The following is a 21,922-nucleotide window of genomic DNA, read 5'->3' as shown; positions in this document are numbered from 1 at the left end:
GATTTTTGAAAAGTCTTGAAAGTATTGGTTTTTGTTTTTGAAATCATTTTTCATTAGGTTGCAATTTTTAAGTTTTATAAATAGGAGAAAGTGGTCTGATATATGTGATATAAGCACTTGGCACTGAATAACTTTTTCTGGTGTTGAGCAATAAAAATGATCTATCAATGTACCAGGGGCGTGTTTTGACTGGTTACCTGTTTCCTGTGAACCCCCTGAAAAAAAGAAAATAAAAAGAAAAAAAGATTCTTAGATTATCACTAAAAACGTTGTTGATTGACTTTGTTTTGGTTATTTGATAAACTTTGATTAATGAATGTCAGTGAGAGATTAAAAAGTTTCCTTAAAAAAAATGCTCGATTTTGCCCAGCTGAAATAGATTTAAATAAAAATATAATCGTGACGTCATAATAGGTAAAAGTTTTAAAGTAGCATTTTTTTCTAGGAAACTTTTTACTAAGATGCTCTTAGTTCCCATTGTAAATTGTTACTTAGTCTAAATAACTTTTGATTAAGTATTGTTTTTGAACTAGTAAGTACAACTTTACTTAAAAAATGTCCAATAGAATCACTAAATTTATATTTTACTTAGTTTGTTGTGTATAATAATGTTGTGTGAAGCTTTTGTGTTATGTTGTTATATAACAATGTTGTGTTTGTACTTAAACACAGGGTTGCCACTCGTTTTTTCAGATTTTCTTTCAGGTTTATAAAAGTACAGATTTTTGGGTCTATTTTTAGTTTTAAGTTAATTTCTATTTAAGAGACTGTGTTAAATAGCATAAAAATATTGAAAAGATACTGTTAAGTTACTTTAAATGTGTTTTTTAATAAAACAAATTTTTGATGATGACAAAAAATCTTAATTATATAATAGATTTTTTGTGTCAAATCAAAATTTTACAACTGAAAATGTTAAAACTATTAAAAATTCTAGGTTTTTCAAGGTTATTTTAGCCTAAATTTTCAAATTCCAGGTTTACAGGTGAAGTGGCAACCCTGTTAAAAATTTATATTATTTGTTTATGTGTCAACCAGCTGGGTTTAAACTTAGAAAAGTTCAATTCAGAGAGTTTCAAAATCATCTTTAGACAAGTACACCACTTGGAAATTTATTCTTTTATCATTTAATGGTAATATTTTTATTTTAGTTGTTTTATTTTTGTATATCTGCTGGCCTTAAAGTTGACTCTTGATTCTTAAAAAATTTTTAACTATAAGAGATTTCAAAACCATCATTAAAATCCCTGCACCATCAGGCAAACATTTAATTATAACTTAAACATATTTTAATTTAATTGTATAAGTCTAAACATTTTTTAAAATTGAAATGAAAGTGAAATTTCAATTTTATAGATTAAATTACTTTAAAGAATATTTTTCTATTAATAGATATATAAATGTAAAGAATTTAATAAAAACATCGTAGAACTCCATCTATACTAACATTCAAATCAAAATTGAAATTCTCTTTAAATTTTATTTAAATGTTATTAACTTACAAATTGTATATCAAAATTCAAGTCTGTTATTTAAAACAAAAATATTACAGACATAACTAACTTACTCTATAAATAATTAACTTTTTATCAGGAAACAATATTATAAAATAATTAAAACTAGAATAATTTTTTATAAAGATATTTTAATTTAATTGTATAAGTTTAAACATTCTTTTTAGTAAAATTTCAATTTTTATAGATAAAGTTACTATAAAATACTATAAATAGATATACGAGTGTAAAGAGTTTAAAGTTTAAAAGAAAAATTTGTAAGAATTCCATCTTTACTCACATTCAATTTAAAATTGAAATTCTCTTTAAAAAAAATTATTTTAAATTTTTAATTGTTTTATAATATTTTTTCCTGATAAAGAAATTAATTATTTATAGAGTAAGTTAGTTATGTCTGTAATATTTTTGTTTTCAATAACAGATTTGAATTTTGATATACAATTTTCAAGTTCATAACTTTTTTCTAGTTCTTTTAGTTTTAATTCATCTAAATTTAAGACAGTATAATAAATAAATAAATATAATATTTTGTTATTATACTGCTTATATGTTTTTTTTCTTATTAGTAGAAAAAAAGCATTTTAAACACAGAGTTTTTCGATTAAATATTGCGTACTTACCTGGCAGTGCATACCTAAGAAATGCGTACTTAAGCGGCAAATTAAGAACAAAAAAAAAAACTGTGAACCCCCTTTTGAAAAAAGTCTAGACACGCCCCTGCAATGTACCCCCAGAAATATTAATTCTAGTTGGGACTTTGATGATATTTGTAAGACCGAATCCATTTATATGATTTAAATAATTTTTCACTTATGTAGTTTTATCATTTAAATAGTTAATATTAGTATCTCCAAATATACAAATATCTTTATAATTATTAATATTTTCTTAGAAGAAATCTGAGAAATTTTTACTGAATTCAGAAATCGAAGCATTAGGGTGACTGTATATTAATCCTACTAAAATATTTTTATTGTTTTTACTATTAACTCCTACTGATATTTCTAACCATATAGATTCATAACTAACACATATAAAGTTTATGTCTTTTCTGACTGAATACATTATTGAATTTTTGACATACACACCAACGCTTCCTTAGTTTGACATAGAATTTACACAATGAAAATTGTAACCAGTTAATGATAAAAAATTTGTGTCGGTATTTTTGTTAATTTTAGTTTCACTGATTACTATTATATCTGGTATGATTTTATATGACGACATTAATTCCTCTAGCTTAGATTTATTTCTATTTAAACTTCTTATATTTATGTGTAAAAAACTTAAACTGCCCTTAAATTCTTTATCTAATGAATTTTCAATATCATCTGAAAATTTATTAGATAAAGATAGGTTTTGATATAAAATTATAGAAACTATATAATTCTGAACATTTAATAAACATTAATTTATAATGTCATGTTTGAGTGCGACACGTTCAAATCCACCCGCGTTAAAAATCCACCCAGTCAAATTCGAGAACCGCTTACCGATCGAGGGTAAGGGTAACAGTGATATTAAAAAATAAATAAAAAATAAAAAAAGTGTAAAAAGAATATGAAATAAGTTAATAAACAAAGAAAATGAAAAATCGGGTGGATTTTGATAGTATACCGTTTGAGTAGCTTGGTGAATTAAATGATTTAGAAATGCTCTGGTCTGCCAAAGACTAAATTTTTCTGTAACCGACCCGCCGACTTAAAACATTGTCCACCCCTAACCTACGATGCCTCCGCCATAACCTTTGAATTGGATGGCAACAAAAAATCAGCAATGAGGAAATTTTGAAATGTGATAGTCTATACACCATGAACGATACTCTCAGCCGACGCAAGCTTCGCTAGCTTGGTCACGTGTTAAGGATGGGCGACGGGTGAACCCAAAAGTCTCTGTTGTACAATGAATTGGTCGTTGGCAAATGCAACCGCGATCGTCCACTACAATGTATAAAGTGGTCCTAATGAGCAGCGCTGATAAAAGGGAGGAGTTTGCAAATGACTGCGACAAATTGTGATCTTCTATTACAATAAACTGAAAGAAATGAAAAATGTTAAATTAGTTTTAACAAAAATGCTTAATTTAAGAAAACGAACTTTATGACTAAATGAGTATTAAAATAACTTTTTTTTTATGTACTTATTTATTTTTTTATCATTTGATTGAATCACTAAGTTTTTAATTTGTTTTATTGTTATGTATTCTGTACATAAACAACTCTTTTTAAGCACAATACGCATAGCCAATTTTGACGAATGGCGGACCTATCACTACTTTAACTATAACTTTTTGTAGTCATTTACCAGAATACTATCAAAATCCACCTTCGTTCAAAATCCCTTCGATTTTTTTTATATTTTTTCTTTATTTTTTTATTAGTTTATTTTATATATGTATTTTTTTTTACTATCACTGTTACCCCTTACCCTCGATCGGTAAGTGGTTCTCGAATTTTTTAGGTAGATCTTGATCGGGTGGATTTTGCACGCGGGTGGATTTTGAACGTGTCCCCATTTACCATAGTTCTTTTAAGGCAGCTAAGTATGATTAAAAAAGCAATTAAAAATAAATATAAACCTTGGTTTAACTAAAGTATACCGAATTTTTTTAATACTTGCAATCTTAATGTTTTTAGATAATATGAATTAAGTCATTCAAACAAAAGAGAGGCAATAGTTAAAATTTATTGCGCGAGAAAGACAAGTTCAAAGGTCAAAAATCTCTTAAAAGTAGTAAAATCATAAGTTATTATGAACAGTTTTCACATGCTTTGTACATCAAGAAACTTTCCTATATACCGAAGATCATGCAGTATCTTCAATTTAAAATAAAGTAATAATAAAATAATAATTGTACAACTTTCTATTAAAATGTCCAGCTCATACTTTTGTTTCAAATATTAGCTGATTGCTCAAATAGAAACTTATCTTCCATGATTTTTTTTTAAAGTTTTTTATTTAATGAACTAATGAGCTCTTTAAGCAAAACTTAGCTTGGTCAAAAAAAATTTTAAGAAATTAAAAAAATGCAATAACGAAATAATTTGAATCAGACTACACACGACGGGATAAGGAAAAGTCGGAAGAGAACTTCAAGGCTAATTAGTTAAAATAACATGAAAGTAGAACCACAATGGTAAGAATCATGGAAGTAATCTCAAAATGTTTGTTTTTAAAATGGTAAAACAGATATACCTTAAAACCTGTCAAAAAGAAAAAATGAATCAACAGAGCAGATAGTATTATTGTATAGTATTATAAAGATATTGTTTTTTTATTAAAACTTCTTACATTTATGAAACATCATGAAGTCGTTGTAATGAAAGGTATGCAAAGTTTTAAGCAGTCATTGATTAGTTCTTGAGAAGAGCCTGTTGCCAATAAAAACCGTTTTCAGTCATAGCGTAGCTTTAGTCTTTATAGTTTGAAAGTCATGTCTAATTTTTCTTTCATTAGGAGGTTAAAATCAACACAGATCTTCACATTGATATCTTTTTTGTTCAACTTTTTGAAGTTATGAAAGTAAATTTAAAAAATCAGCCTTTCACCTTCCAACAAGACTAAGCACCATCCAATAATTGTTAAAAACTTAAAAATAGTAAAAACGTCATTTTGTATACTTTTAAACAAGGATTTGTGGTCTTTTGCATCGCTTTTTTTTGCTTCTAGTGAATTTTTTATGTGGTGTGTCAAACTCCAAGACATCTTTTGTTGTTCATCTAAACTTTATAAACATCTTTTCTAATATAATGAGTTATTAGATTCTAGAAAACGCTGTAAACTTCAGTGGATAAATTCAGAGAAATAATTATACTTCTAGTCAAAAAGAAGAACACCAAGTTTTTTTTTCACTTTCCTAAGACTTAACTTTTTAATTATCAAAACATATTTGAATTAGTCCTTGAGTTTATGACCCACTTATGACTATTAAGTAAAAATATTTACCACTTGTTTTTTTATAGTTTTACTTGAGCAAATTTCGTTTGTTTATATCAGTTAAAAAGTCTTAGTCAAGTATAAAAATATATACTTAACAGATTACATTGTAAATAATTACGACTAGGTATTAAATGCACAAAATATACAAGTTTTAGTTATTCAATATGGGTAGTTTGATGTTGAAAATAAAATCGTATAATTTTTTTGAAAAAATAAAAGTCAATATCAATAAAAAACAATGACTTACAAACACTAAGCATGGTTTAAATTATTAAACAAAAACCTATTTAAATTATACGACTTAAAAATCTTTAAATAAAACAATATCTGATGTTATATAGAAGGTAATGATTTATAATTACAAAGTTAAAAGTATGAAGTACTTTGAAAAGCTATTTTTGGTACACGAATATTTTTTTAAGGAATTACTTAAATAAAAATAAATTGTTTAGATAAAAAGGAAGTAAAAAACATAATTGAACAAGTTATTGTGTAAGTAAAAACAGTTTTGCTGTTATAGATAAATTAAATAAAGCAATTATTTTTCCTAACATTTATATAAACTTACTTTTGTAAGTTCGGTACGATGAACATTTAGGTTTTTATAATGTTACATAGAATAATATTCAAAGTTTTCTAATATATAACTTTAAGTATTTATATTAAAATTTGAATTTATTTTATTTTGATAATAAAGTTCAAAAAAATTTAAAACATAGTTCACAAATACGACTTTTGACGATGATTATTTTTTACTCACAGTATCAATATTGTGATTTTAAAACTTTATTGCTTTGTTTTATAGATTATGTTGCGTATAAAATTATCTTTTGTTCGTGTAAGTCTTGTATTTAAGCAGCTTTAAAGATAGAAATAATTTTGTTTTAAATGTTTTGTTATATAGTTTTTCTGTAATGTAAACGATGAATAGCTCATAAAAGAGTTTTACACCAATCGACCGGTATTAAATAATTACAAAAATTTATTTAATCTATAATGGTATACAATGATGTAAAAAAGATTTCACACAGTTACAATGAAATTTCTAACAACAACTTTTAAAAACGTCATACGCGGTAAAACAAACAATTTTTAATAAAATCATGATAATTTTCAACTTCGGGAAACTTCGTTTCAGTACTTTTAGATGTATATATTTAAGTTTTTGTTATTCGTGTGAAAAACTTGATTGTTGTTTTTTCTTTTGTTGTTTATACTGTTGATTTAAAAGCTGCTTCTTTCGAAATTTTACTTGAAAAATTTTCTCAAATTTTAAGCAAAATATTTTAAAAACAAAATTAAAGAACACGTACATTCAATTTTTTAACTTTTTTTTTTCTGTAGTGCGTCGATATTTAATAAGTTAAGTTGTTGCATAACTGAATGCACCTTATTTAAAAAAAATAGTTGAAGGTGTTTTTAATTTTTACTTTTTTTTTTAAACTTATTATAAGGACAAATACAAATATTCATTGTTATGCACTATAAACAAATTAAGTTGTTTTAGCAATTTGATCTTAAAGTTATAAAAATTTAACAAAAAAGTATTAAGTTCTACATTGGTAGGTAACTTTGAATAAAAATGATAAATTTACATAAAAATTCACATTACTTTGATATTTAAATGTCATTTACTAAAGTTGTTGAAATATTGTAAAATGTTTTTTACCTTATACAAAACCTCAATATTTCAAAAATGTAAATAATCAAGTGTAAATTTATAAGGATAACTAACTTTTTTGGTTATTGTTTGTAGAAGATTCAAATGTATGTAATTACAATTTGAATGTTTTTAAAATATTTTGTTGCTATGGTTTAATTAATACTCAGTAAAGTGAAAAAAGTTATATTCTATAATTTTTATCTTGATGAACATTTTAGTAGTTAGTAAGTAATTTAATATACTTACAATAGATTTTTAACTAGTGCTGTCTAAACTTTAAACTAATAGTATTGTTTAGTTTTACTTTCTATACTAATTCACTTACTACTAAGTATTAATTAAACCATAGCAAGAAAAAAAATTTCTCACAAACACAATTTTAGTATTCTACGCCTAACAACTGCTTTTAAGCAAAAAGCTGGTAAATTATTTTTTAAATTTTATTATAGCTAGTATTTAGGGGAGCTGGTAAAATATGCACGAAGGGACAATTTTGCAAGAATGGTCATTTTTGCACTACAGTAAAAAAAATTTTACACAAATAAAAAACACTATAAAAAAATTTGCCGACCGAGCGTAAGGGTAAGGGGTAACAATTATAGTAAAAATTATGATAAAAAAATTACAATTTAAAATTATTAATTAAAAAATAAGCAAAAATAGATCATTAAGAAAAAAGAAAAAAAGTTATCGACCTAGGGTAAGGGTTAGGGGTAACAGTGATAGTAAAAATAAATTAAATATTTAAACTAATAGCAAAAAAATAAAAAAATAATAAAATAAGTTGATTGTTTAAATAAATAAAAATAAAAATTCAACCCGTGCAAAAGTGACCCTTCGTGCAAATGTTTCCTTTCGTGCATATTTGATTCCTACCCAGTATTAAAAGATACTTTTAAAAAAATTATACCAAATATTTGTAAAAATAGGTATAAAAATGTATATTGTTTTATACTAGTTAGAATAAAAAAGTATGTTTATAACTGTTTACACTGAAAAAAGTTTGTGTAAATTAGAAGATTTAGACACGTTTAATATCTCGTTTAAAAACCAAAAAGAGTAAAAATTTTAAAGCTTAAAATGTAATAACTTAGATATTTATACTGATCTACTTAGAACAAAGTACCAAAACATCAGTAAAATAAAATGAAATTAAGTATAATAGTAGTTTAAAATAGTTTAGATAAGTCGTAGATGGTTTATGCAAATCAATGACGTCATAATTGAAGTCTTAAAGAATCCAAACTATTTCTCAGCTGTTGTTTAGCAGGCAGGTGAAATTTCTTTCATGCAAGCATATTGTCTCATAACTCTTTAAGCAACGGTAATTTTACAAATTTTAAATTAACACGACGGCTGAAATATAAATTGAGTTAAAACTTTAAAATTTCAGTATGTACTTGCGTAAATGAAATAATCAATAAACAATTTTTTTTTGACTAAAAAGTATTAAAGCTAATTATTTGTTTCAAATAAAGTACTTTTTTTAAACTTTAGATAAAACTCATACTTATTAAATTTATTTATTTAAACTATTTTATTAAAGCTTCGTTTTAATAAAATTACTTTTAAGTCTATATGTAAAGTAATTTTGTGCTACCTTTATGTAAGTTAGTGTTCCTAAATTTATAATTTAAATTTATTTTTTACTTTAAGTTTGTCTTAACATGGTGTAACTATCAAAAGCATTTATAAACTTACAAAACGCAAAAAATAGCGTCGATCTTTTATAACAAGATTTCGTATTCACTTAGTGCAAGTTTAAACAAAATCACAACAAATATTTAGTTGTGGCTTGAACTGATTTAGGAAGGTTAAACCAAGTTTATCTTAATTTATTAGTTTTAAATATTATGATTGCAAGTTTTTATTTTGCTGCATATTTTTTATTCATATATTTTCACCACTTATAGTTAACACTAAGGCTCACAATTTTTTTATTAGTTATTGCTATTATTTTAACAGGTATTCTACTTTAAGTTTGTGTTATAAAATGGTAAAATTAAACTAAACCAAGTTGAAAGCTATAAATCGTAAAGTACACTTAAAAAAATAGTTAAATTTGTTTAACATGGGAAATATAATAGTTAAAATACCAGATATACAATAATTTTAAACGTATTTTCAAGATTCATTTAACTAAATGAAAATAATTAGTAATAAAGCTAAAGAGTTGAAATATCAAGTGTGTTTACCTAGTACCACTAAAATGAAGCTTAAATACTATAGTAAATAGTTTTTAATACACTTAGAATATTTTTTTCTTGATCTAAATATGACACTCATTGTGCAGTAAAATAAGTTGTTTTAAAACTTTTTACAAAATATAGATACTTTATAAATATTCTAAATACATATTTATAGTGCATTTTATTATCAATCTTTATCAGTTTTTTTAACTTTTATATTTTTTTTTACAAATTTCAATAAAGTCTTAATATCTATAAGAAAGTTTAATTATATATTCATTAATTTTTTTTTAAGTTTTTAAAGTTTTAGTCAAGTAGATTTTAACTAGTGGATAATTATAAACTAGCAATACATTATTTTCAAAACCGTTGAAACAACAAAACAACCCTTTCATTCACTGTAGATGTAAAGTTGAAGAACTTTCGTGAAAAAAAAAAACAAAAAGCTTATATTATTTTTATTACAAAAAGTTTTAAAAATATAGTTTTATCAACTTTAGCAAAACATTTAAAAAACTATTCAGCTTAATGTTATTTAATTAATTCCCTGGTAATAAAAAGTTAAAAATTCTTTTTGATTATGAATAGCTTATTAAAAATAAGCAAGCATTGAATAGTATATTAAACCTTTTTTTTGTTTACATGCTTAAAGTAGTACTGCCTCCAATATTAGATATTTAAAAAAAAAAGTATATGTCATATTTTTTATGATTAGCTTCTAAAAATTTTAAAGTTTTATATTATCTATCAAATAAAATTTTAAATGATAATTATATATAAATACTAACTGGTTCAACTATATTTAAACAAACTTAGTGCGTTATTAGTTTTATAATCACAACAATTTATCAAAAATAATTTAAAATACTATGTTTGTTTATCACTTAAGTACCGCTTAGGCTTGTCTGCACATAAGATGGTGTTTTCTAGACTGTTCAACTTAGTAATAAATTTTATATTAAAAAAATTATTAAATTTGCTTTACTAAAAAGTAAATCAAACAAAATTTTGACTTAGATCTTGAACTTCTTTTGTGTCGTCATTACAAAAACTAAGTAGAAGGATGTTGTGATTAGCGTATATTCATCAATCAGTTTTTTTTTCAATTTTCAGGGTTTATACAAAGCGAGATGGATGTCAACACATGTTGTTTTGTCACAATGCTACGGTGATACGCAATAATAACGATGAATACAGGCGGATAACTTTTACTGTCATTTTTTGTCGCGTTTTGTTTGTACAACAGTTGCACTTTTTTCTTTGAAAGTTTTTTTTTCTATTGTGCCAATGAATTGACTACAAAAATATTTATAACAACACTTTTTTTATACGTTTTTGTTTATAAAACTTCGCTTCGTGACAAACTGTAAAGTTTTACTGATTATTCGTAGTTTAAGGATACTTGGTTTTCTAAACTTTTAACTATATAAAAATATTATTTTCTGGCAATTTAGTTTCAAACAACTTTATGACATATGATAAAAATTGATTAACAAATTGACAAAAAAAAGAAGTAAAGTTTTTAGTATTTAAAAGTCTTATTTATACTTCGTTCTAAATTGAACAAGTTTAGCTTTCAATTTTAACAATAACAACCAAAAAAAATTGAAAGTTTTATAAGGTTTTATTCTAAGACATAGTAGAAGGGCTTCCCAGTAATGATTTAAGTATAAGTATAAAAAACGGAAGATTACAAAAAGTAAAAATAAAATAAATTATAAATCTATGATTCAATGCAGTAAAATTGACCGAAATAAAAATTGACTAAGCAAGCTTGCGTTTAATATTCAAATTTTTTAAACTAAAAGAATAGCAGTATAAAGTTGACAAATAGCAGAAAAATAAACTTTGACTCTACAAAAACTAAAAAAATGAAATAACAACAAAAAAATATAATTTTAAACTTTGGCTTAAAAGCTTTAGTCAACTATTAACATTATAGTTGTTCAAAATATTGAAAAAAACTTGTAAAAATAATAAAAGAAACCGCGGATTAGTATAAAGTAAAAGAGTGATTATCAATCATGAACTTCAATCAAACCTAACTAACAAATCTAAACTAACCTCTCAAAATATATATATGACTACATATTTTCTTTTCGAATCAAATTGAGTCTAATCTAAACGGTGGTACTTATAGCATTTTTATATTAAATAGTATTCTAACACTAAAATGTAAAGATTTTACTCAAACATTAAGTATAGTTAATTAGTAAGTTATCTTAACGTCAAACACGGTAGTAAAATTGTTAAACACTTCACTCATTTATATTATTTTCATTAATAAACAAGAAAACTTGATTTCTAACATAGCAGTTTATTGAAATAAGATAGATTGTTGAAATATAACTAAACACTACCATTTTTTTACTATTGCTCAGTTTTACCGTTACAAATAAACTAAAGTTTGCAAACATAATTAAATTAATTTGTTGTCTGTTACTGTGAGCATTTTTATTGTTAATTTATATAAGTAATAAGATATTTTAGCGTTAAACTCTCAAGGGTGGAAGATAATATTACAAAATTATTTAATCAGGTTCAAATGACTCATTATAACACTATAATAATTTAGTTAACAAAATGCTACACTGTATATTATACTTATTTTAAAAGTTTAAAACTAGTAATTTTAAAAAGTTTTAATTAGAAAAAAACATAAACTACTTTTTTACATTTTTTAAATATTAATTTTCGACTAAAGTAAATCTATAATATAATTTTAAATAAGCTCGACAATAATAGGAAACATTATTTGGCTGTTCAATAAAATAATTATTATGACAAAAAACTAAAAATTGTTAAGTTACATGTTGTAAAAACTTTTAGCTATTGAAAGAATATATTACAACATTTTGCAGAGTACGCAATTTATTAAAAATTAACGTCGTTTTTCTATTTTAAACTACTAAAACAGTTTTACAGCGTTGAAAAAAAAAGTACTTCAAAGAATAAGGGATAAAAAGTAAAATGTTCATACATTAAAATAAGTAAATTGCTGATAATATTTTTAAATAATAAAAACTACAATATTTAAAAGACTTAAATTAGTAATAATCCTAGAAAAATTAAATGAAAAAAAGATCTGTATAAACTAGCTTAATGTTGTAGATGTAATACTAATTCAAGACTTAAAATGTAACATGATAATGCTTTTCAAAACAATAAATACAACCAATACACTGACTATTTATCATAAATAAGTTTCTGTTTAGTTGTAAACTATTATTTGACTTCAGTAAGATATTATAATAGCTTGAAATAACTTAAATGTTATAAGTGATATTTTAAATTTGAATTTACATTACTATGCAATATTTTATAATACTACAGTTGAATCTTATTAGTTAATTTTTGTAAATTAACACTGTATATGACTAATGCACTTAATATTTTATTTTACATATTAGTTTGTTTGCCCTTACTTATAGATTATATACTTTTGTTTTTCTAAACAAATACAGATTTATAAACAACTCATTATATTCTATCATTGAAATGATTATTTTTTGGTGCTCTTTGAAACAAGTTTAACATAGGGGAACGACGTTAGATTCTAAAAACTTTGCAAATTTTTGATATATAAATATTCCAACAAACTTGTTTTGTTCGGATTTTTCTTAACAAACATTTTAAGTTATTTAAAGTTTTTACACAGTTATAAAAAACATTCTCATATATAATTAAAAGGTAATTTTCCTTTGTAAGTTGTAACTTTAGCAAACATTATTACATTTTAGGAGAAAATCATTTATGCGACAAAAAACTTAATTCTTATTGTTTTAGTTTACGATTTTTAAGTATTAAAATCTTAGGAGTTAAGTACTATTGTTTAAATTTCAACATGCTAAAGCGCAAGGACAACTTAGTATAGCAACAAGTTCCGTTTTTTATTTTTATTAAAATTTTATTTAACTTTCTACATAGTTTATACCTTAATTAAGAGAAAGAAAAAAAAAGACTTAAAAGATAAAGTGTGGTAAAAAACTATTATAAACTCGCAATATTTCGTAGCATTAAGCTGTAAATTAACTATTAAGAAGGGTCAATACTAAAACATAACTAACTATGATTGAATATACTATAAAATTATTTTAAATTTTACTTTTTTTTTACTAAGTTTAGTTGCTAAGTAGAATGTATGAAACAGTATGACTATATGTAAATATATTAAAACTTTTTTTATTTACAGTGTGAAGTTCTATAAAATAAAAGACATCAGCATTTAAAAAGGATAAAAACAGTATCAATTAGAAAGTTCTGTAATCTCATTAGCTTCAAAAATTCAACAGGTTGTAAATGTAGAATATACTCGTAAAAGATATTTTTGAAACTACTAATACATATGTAAAAGTTAGGTGTTTTTTTTACAAAATTACTACTATCATCAAGTAATATAAGCAGCGGAATTAAAGCAGATACGTACAAAATTTGGTAGCAAAGTTTAAGAAGCAGAAAAAGTTTAGTTAAAAGCAGTAAAAAAATAGCTCGCTCTTAAAAAAGGATTTTAAAATTATGTGAAAATATTTATTAGCAGTTATACGTGAATCTCAAAAAAAATCTAAGAGCTTTTTACATTAAGGCAAGCGGGTCTTAAGTAAAAAGCAGTTTAAGTATTATAGTTAATTAAACCGTGAGGGATATGGTTAAAGTACAATATTAAAAAAATAGTTAGATCAAAATTCTAGCGCATATGTTTAAAAAATGAGGTGAAACTAAATTACAAATAATTACTACTCTAATATAAACTAACAAAACTTTATATATACAAATTATTATACTTTTTCATCTGTATAAAGCTTCTTACTCACAGTACTCATAAATTATATAAGAAACAGCAATAAAACATAATAAATAAAAATTAACTATTCTTAACTTTAAAACTTATACACCAAAAATATACAATTTGTGCTAAATAGTATCACAGTACAAACTAAGTGATTACTCAACAGGTGTAGCAGACAAAAATATTTACACTATGTAATTGTTTTGATCACAGCAGCAAAAGCTTACATAAAAGCTTACTTATATAGTTTAAAAATTTCAAGTTTAAAAAAAGCTATTCTTAAATAAATAAATCATCATATATAAATAGAACAAAAAAAGCAACCTGCAAGTAAGCAGCTCGTAAGAAGCAGAGTTAAAAACGTTTGTAAAGACTAATAAATATATAACAAATATTTTAACTTATTTAAATCGTATTTTCTCCCACTTTAAGAATAAAAAATACAATCAAAAAGTTTAGCAGAACAAAGGTATTGGTGCGAAAAAGTTTTGATAGCAAGGCTTAGGTGTTTCTCTGAGGTAATTTTCAGCAGCATCCGTCATACTTTGTTGGTCGTTTGTTTTACCACATGCAATGCTTTCCCAATTAGAGTCAAGCTGTAAAAAAATCTAGTTCTCATATACTATTTGCAACTTCTTTATAAATAATCAACTTATTAAAGAACTGTTCAAAAATATAATTTTAAGTGTTTGCTAACAAAGGTCCGAGCGAAACAAATTCACTGGAATACATAATAGTAACAAATGAAACCGTATTATTTATCTTTTACACGAACACATGTTCTTGTATGTTAACGTGAAAGAATAAAAGCTAAATTTGGTACATATATATAAATAAATTTGTTACAAGATGCAAAAACTTGAGTTCTCGTGCCTTACTACTTTTTTTTTTTAAATAAAGAATAAATCATCTAGATTGTAGTGTAAATTAGCTGACTTGTTTAAAAATTAGTATATAAAAGCGTAATATTGTTATGTTATTGTTGTATGTTTTTTCGAATGATTAGTAACGATCAAATATTTTGAATCAGTATTTCTTAATTTTCATGTTAGTGGCTTTATATAATGATTTGTTATTTTATCTGTATTTTCACTTTCTTTTATCTAGTTCAGACTCAATATTTACAAATATTATATAGTTTTATTCCATAATAATCTATACTATTTGTTTTTATTTTTATAAACAAGTATATATACCTATTTTAAGTTCTATTCTTTCCTTATAATATTTATTTTTTACAGAGCTCCGTTAAAGTGTGTTAACCCATTAACACACAGAAAAATTTGTTAGTGTAATAAAGAAAGAGTACTGTTAAATTTGTTGTTATTATATTAAGAGCTCAATACTTTGTTTCTAAAGAAGTTGTAATCTAAAAATATGCTAAATTTGTTAAAAAAATTACTTAAAATTAAGGTTTTATAACTTACTTTTAAACAGCTTTCGTTTTTCAACTCGTTTTCAAGCAATGAATTTTCAAAAAAATCATTTTTGTTGTCATTGTTATCGTTGTTAAAGTATCTTGTTAAATCACTTGATGGGGACAAACTTAATTTCACTTCACTTACTGGGGAAAAACATTCAACGTTACAAGGTGAAGGTTCAGGTGTAGGAAATATTTCTCCAAAGACGTCATTTCCTATATCAGGAAATTGAGATTGAAAGTCAGGAAAAAGTTCTGACAGAAATGGTTCAGGAATACATTCATCACTAGAAATCTGGCAAATTTATTTAACTCATGATATAACCGTAAAACTACTTTTAGATGTTAAGTAATAAGTAAAAGTTTATAAAACAGAAACATTTTGTATGTTTTTATATTATACTTAAGAAAATAATTTTGTTGCTTATTAAGTTCAACTAGACTACCTTTTCAGAAATTACAGGAGTTATGCAATCTCTAAAAACACTGTTCGGTTGGTTAGAGTCCAGCCAATTACACTCATCTAAAAAATCTATTGACCTCTTTGGAGATTTTAAACCTTTTATTTCTTTATGATCTTTAATCATGTCAAACAAATCATTCAAAGAATCTGGCATTAGATACTGTTGCAAAAATGCGTAAATATTAATAGTTAGATAGTAGTATTTATCTATCAAAATATTAATTTGTATAAATTGTGGTTTAACAATGTACAAAAATAAAAAAACAAAATTTTTTTGACCTTATATAGTTATTTATTTCAAGAAAATAAAGGCAGGACTCGATTGTGAAAATATTTTTTTAAAGACAAGGTTAAAACAAAAATTAAAAGCAAGAAAAAATATTTTACCTGTGATGGCAAAGGTCCGTGCTTTTCAATCTGGTTTTTCATCGCTTCTTTAAAAGGCGAGGGTGTTTTAGGGTCTGATATCTTTGAATTTCTATGTATTTGTATATTTTGTTAGTTTTTAAGAAATTTACATTGTTGTTGAAAGCAGTTTAATTGTAAATATATAGTTTTACTTACATTTGATTTAGCATTGGGTCTTTTTTTTCGTAAGCGTCATATTCATTCGAAGGTGATTTCATTGGAGTCGACATAAAAGAAGGTTGTTCTAAGTCTGCTATGAACTGTAAATTATTTAGTTAAGCTATGACTTTAAGAACTATTAGATTTCTAAACATACCCTGGATGGTGAAAACTGCAATGACCTTAATGGATTTGGAGAGCTTTTTCCGTTTGTGAAAGCTTTTACATCATCATCTAGCTGGTTTGCGACTGCTTGAATCTATAAACGTTAAATTCGAAATAATGTTTATTAATACAAAAAAAACTTTCTTCTAACGTACTAACTTTTTTTCATATTTTTATTAGTATACTTTTGAATTATTTATAATAATTTTATAATAAGATTACTCTTACACGAGCATTATTTTTCTCAGATATCGTATCTTCGTCTTTACTTCCTAGCCTTGAAAATAATTGACCCTCCTCGTTTTGATTTGACTTTATTAAGTCATCTGAGTATAAAATTAATTTTAAAAAATCAAAATGATACTAATGTTTTTTTATCATATATTATTTTAATTACACAACAAAAAATTTTCATGTATTCAGTGTGTTCAAAAAGTCAATAAAAGTGTATATTATGTGTTTAATAACCAATCATTGCGTCTGTTATTTGCTCATTTTTCTCAATTTTAACTTCACACAAGTCTATAATGTCGTCTCTTAACTTTAATTTTCGAACACAGTTTTGTTTTTGATTAATTTGGTTTGACGTGATAAGTTTAGACGATGCTGCAGGTTGGTTAGCTGGAGACTTAGTTTTATTGTCTTCATTGTCGTCGTCATCTGGAGTTTTCATTTCGACATGCCGAATAGGATGAATTGCTTTTCTTCTATTTCTTAAAAATAATGTTTGTGTACTTTAGCAACTAGTAATAAAATTATTTAAAATACAGTTGTATTTAGATAAAAAAAGCTTAAAGAAGTGTGAAACACTTTATGTTATGTATTCAAAGTGTAAAATTAAATTTTTTTTTGAACTTATACTATAGTTGTAAAGTCGCTTAAAGAATTAAGAATTAGAATTTATAGTATAATAAAATCTCAAAAACCATTATAGAGTTTTATAATATTTTTTAATTAAGCAAGTTTTAATAAATTAACTTTTTTTCACCTTTTTAATATATTTGGCTGCAGTGGAGATAGAAATTTTTTTGCCTCAGGAGACGTGATTGGAACAAGACGATTTGATTGAACAGATTTTGAAAGTGCAGCAATATTAGTACCCGTCAACTGTACATCTGTCCTTTGTCCTTTGTTCATCTGGGTAAACCTTATTGGAGTGTTTTGACCTTCAAGGTTAGGTTCTACGCTAGTTTGGTGTAGTGGAATACCGATTATGTTACTCCACCCTCCGTTGTTTGACTACAATTGTTTCATAATTATTTAAATAAATGTTTTAACTATTTTAAGCTACTTTATATTGTTCAAATATATTTTTTTAATCTATAATGTGTCACAACTAGAAATTAACAAATCTATACCGCTAATAGAAACACTATTATTCTAACCTTATTTAAATCTGCAATCCTAATAACATTCACACCTCTTAATGGAGTTGCAATTTTTGGGAGTGTTTTTACATTCGTACTTCCTATGACATGAAAGCCGCTTCTTTCATCATTTTTAATGTTATCGTTACGAAATATTCGAAAAGTGTTTTGTTGAAACCGATTGTTAGGCCTATTTTAATAGTTGTTTGTTGAAACAAAGTTATTTCATAATGAAACTTATACTTCACAAATGAGCTTTACTTTCTACTAGTATACTTAATGAGATAGTAAGTAATGAATAAAAATTTTTTAAATAATTAAGTTCTTACTTCCAATGTAAAGTACAAACTATGCTTTAATCATAGTTTATTTAAACTATGAAAACCTGACAGGTTGCGAAGAGTTCCATGAGGGAAGAACTGGATGTCCAGCTAAAGGTCCTAGTCTGTCTAAAATTTTTTGAGTAGGTTGACCCGACAAGTAACCTTCGTTCTCAACCTTGCGCTTCATAGTCGAATTCCAGTGATTCTTTATTGCATTGTCTGTTCTAAATATTTTTGAAAAAATAGTTTTAGTTTTCCAATTTCAAAATCAATAATATGTTACTGATATTTAATTCTTTGTTTATAATCAACACGTTAAAACTTAAGTTGAAAAACTAGTGCAATATTTAAACCTTCCTGGTAGAAGCTTGGCAATTTCTGCCCAACGATTTCCAAGCCTTTTGTGTGCTTCAAATATAATTCGATCTTCTTCTTCAGTCCACGCACATTTTTTTATTTCAGGATTCAAGTGGTTGTGCCATCTGTAAAATTAATATAACTTCATAAGTACTGTTTAGTATTTTTAAAGTCAGTTTATAACATAAAACGCTTTGTTGATTGTAGTAATAAAAAGTATTATCAAATATAAACTTGTTTTTTGTCTAAAAATTTATACATATATACTTATGAAAAAGATTTGTTAAGCAAACTGAAAGCAAATCCAGGCTTTATTTGAAGGCTAGTAAAACAATTTCTTAAATAAAAATCGATATTTTTTTATGTATATTAATAAAGATTATCTTACAAGTTTTAGTCAATTCTAATTTATATTCTGTTGCCAACATTTAACAAAAAAAATCGAAACCTTTCTCTGCACTGTTTACCAATTCTTCCTTTAAGCTTTTGTGATATGATCGACCATTTCTTAGGTCCATATAGCTTGACCAATTCTACAACTTTTTGGTCCTCCTCTTTAGTCCATGGCCCTTTGATTAGTTCTGGACTAAGAACTTTTTGCCACCTTTGTGAACACTGTACATCAGAACGGTCCTTAAGAAGTTAATACGTATAAGTTCGTTGATTTTACATATGACTATTTTCAAGTCAAAAAAATTTGAGTTCTACAAAAAACACACTGGAATATACCTTTTACCTTAAGATAAGTTGTAAAGTTAATTTAAAATTTAATACACATAACTAGATTTTGAAAAATTTACAAAAGTCCAGTAAACCGTGAAAAATGTTGATATTTTTTGAAACTGTTCAGTTCCATACTGATCAACTAGACTTCTTAGTTTATTGTCTTCTTCATTCGACCAACGTGTTTTTGTAATGCGTTTACAGCCTATTAAACCAGTGTTAAAATAAATTTTTGTTTGAAAACTGAAAATCTCAGTTTTATAACTTAAGTAATATATATTAATAAGTTCACTAAAACATTTTTACTTTATAGCTATTAGAAATATGTTACTTCATAAATTACAAAACTTAGTTTTGACAATTTTTAAATTTATTTTACATACTTTAGATCAACAAAGATTTGTATTTTGTTTACAGAAATACTTACCATTGTTATTGTTTGTTCTTATTGTTGGAAAAAATTTTTTTGTGTTTAGATTAGAAGCTTGAACTATCATGTCACTACGAAAGTTTACGATTGCATCATTTCCGTTATTGAGGCGTTGCCTCTTGATTTTTTCATAAAGATTTGAATCATGATGTATATGACTATTTCGACGCAGAGTGTTTATTGGAAGCATTTGAGTTATAACTTTTTATTAGTCAGCTTAATTAAACCTAAATAAAAGCAGTTAAACATAAATTTATATAAAGTGTTTAAATACTGAAAATAAAAACGAAAAAAGAATGAAAGCATTTAAGTATTTAGATGTTAATCCTACAATTGTTATTTCAACTTAACTGAAAAAAATGAATTGAAATAAAATTGAGGTTAAACAAGAGAAAAGTAAAATTAATCATGATTACTTTTATTGTGACGTCTTAAACTTATTAATGTTACAAAAACTTTTTTACAAAATCGAAACCAATCCTTACGCAAATATTTACCATTAAACACAAACAACTTTTAATCTTTTACAGTTTCTTTATAAAAAGGTCAAAGTTGGTAAAGCAAATTTTTCTTGCTACAATTTTTGTTGACATATGACAAACCTATTTATTGTTTGCTTCTTTCAATATGTGTTTGTTTTCTTTTGTTTCTCGGACATCGTGTCTTTAAAAACCTCACTTTTCGAATCGCGTTAAATAAAAGTATTTACCAAACTCATCATTAGTTAGATTTTGATATTAAAACAGTTATTTTTTTAATACTAGCTAAAACAGCAATACTAAAAAAAATAAACTGAAGAAAAAACTATTCTAAACTCTCTTTATTTTATAGGTCTAAAAACTAACCATTTTTTATTTAATCAAAGCAGATTAATTTACGATCGTTTCAATCAAACACACGTGCCTTAAAATAAAGTTGCGAGGTTTTTGCAACTACACTTTAAATTACAAGTAAAATACGTGATTAATCGGAGTTTTTTTGATAATAAAAGTCAAAAGTAAACATTATTGTTGGTAACGCCTACTAAACACACTTTTAAAATATTTGCCAACATGAAACAAAATCAACGAATTGAATTAATGCTGAGTTTATAACAAACTATTTTCAAATATTGTTTTATAGAAAATATCTACTTGAAAAAAATTATTTAATTTTATGCAAAATTGAATAAGAGCAAGTTCTCATTACTTTTTATTAGTACTTAATTTGTTTAGTTATTAATCATAAATCAAGTTTCGGAAGACGTTATTAAAAACTGTTTATAATATTGTTATATTTTTTACTTAAAGCATAAATAAAATAGATATAAAACCAATTGCTCAAAAAAATTAAAGCATGTTTATAAAACTAAATACACAAATTTTAATTTTTTTTAATATCCTTAACAACAAGTAACTAGTGGCAACTAATGACCAAGATTTCAAGCTACATGTCCTGACACACAAATGTCCTCCAGTCTTGACTTGCCTTGATACATGTACCTTATTTCGTCTTTTTTTTTCACGTCTCTCTTTTTTTTTGGTGACGTCAGAGTGCCGTTGAGCATGCTGAAACTTGTCGTCACTGCTGCGTCACCCATTTTAGATTTTTCTCGCAAATTTTTAACTTTTTGATAATAAATAAATGGAATCAACTGTCGAGGTAACTTTGAACCTTTTTTAGTAGTTTTTTAATTTGAATAAACCTTATCTAAAGCTTTTTTTTTCTATAGTATATTAATTCAGAATTTTAAAACGCATGGTTTGTGATTACTTTCTTTATAGCTTACTTAGTTTGTTTAATTCGGCCACCAATTTGTCTTTTTTGTCATCATCAACTTAATTACATTGACATATTTATATCTTATTCATTTATATTTTAAACATTTTTGTTTGATTAATACTACTAAATAAGTTGAAATTTGATCATAAGGTATTTTTTTTTAATCAAATGTTTTTAAAAGCGTTAGTATTAGTTTACGTTAATATGTGTTTCTTTTAAGTGACAAAATTAACGTTTTCTTATTTTTAAATAATAT

General features: G+C 24.9%; 1 protein-coding gene across 1 annotated transcript; it reads right to left on the bottom strand.

Annotated features, from left to right (window-relative positions):
• Positions 1-14,528: 14,528 nt before the first annotated feature.
• On the bottom strand, positions 14,529-20,118 carry LOC145836621 (uncharacterized). The gene is made up of 15 exons (XM_082944408.1): positions 19,903-20,118; positions 19,568-19,680; positions 19,201-19,385; positions 18,749-18,877; positions 18,458-18,619; positions 18,091-18,262; positions 17,694-17,944; positions 17,174-17,418; positions 16,934-17,031; positions 16,698-16,799; positions 16,538-16,641; positions 16,361-16,451; positions 15,957-16,133; positions 15,518-15,805; positions 14,529-14,686 (listed from the first exon to the last, which is right to left on the bottom strand). Exons 1-15 carry the CDS (start codon positions 19,970-19,972, stop codon positions 14,546-14,548), a joined length of 2,328 nt encoding a protein of 775 aa, XP_082800534.1. The 5' UTR covers positions 19,973-20,118; the 3' UTR covers positions 14,529-14,545.
• Between the last annotated feature and the right edge of the window lie 1,804 nt (positions 20,119-21,922).

The sequence above is a fragment of the Thalia democratica genome, chromosome 5 (genome assembly GCF_965202585.1).
Source record: "Thalia democratica chromosome 5, ktThaDemo2.hap1.1, whole genome shotgun sequence".
In the NCBI taxonomy this organism is placed as follows: Eukaryota; Metazoa; Chordata; class Thaliacea; order Salpida; family Salpidae; genus Thalia; species Thalia democratica.
Note: the sequence above shows the minus strand (reverse complement) of the source record. Positions and strands in the feature narration are given on the sequence as shown.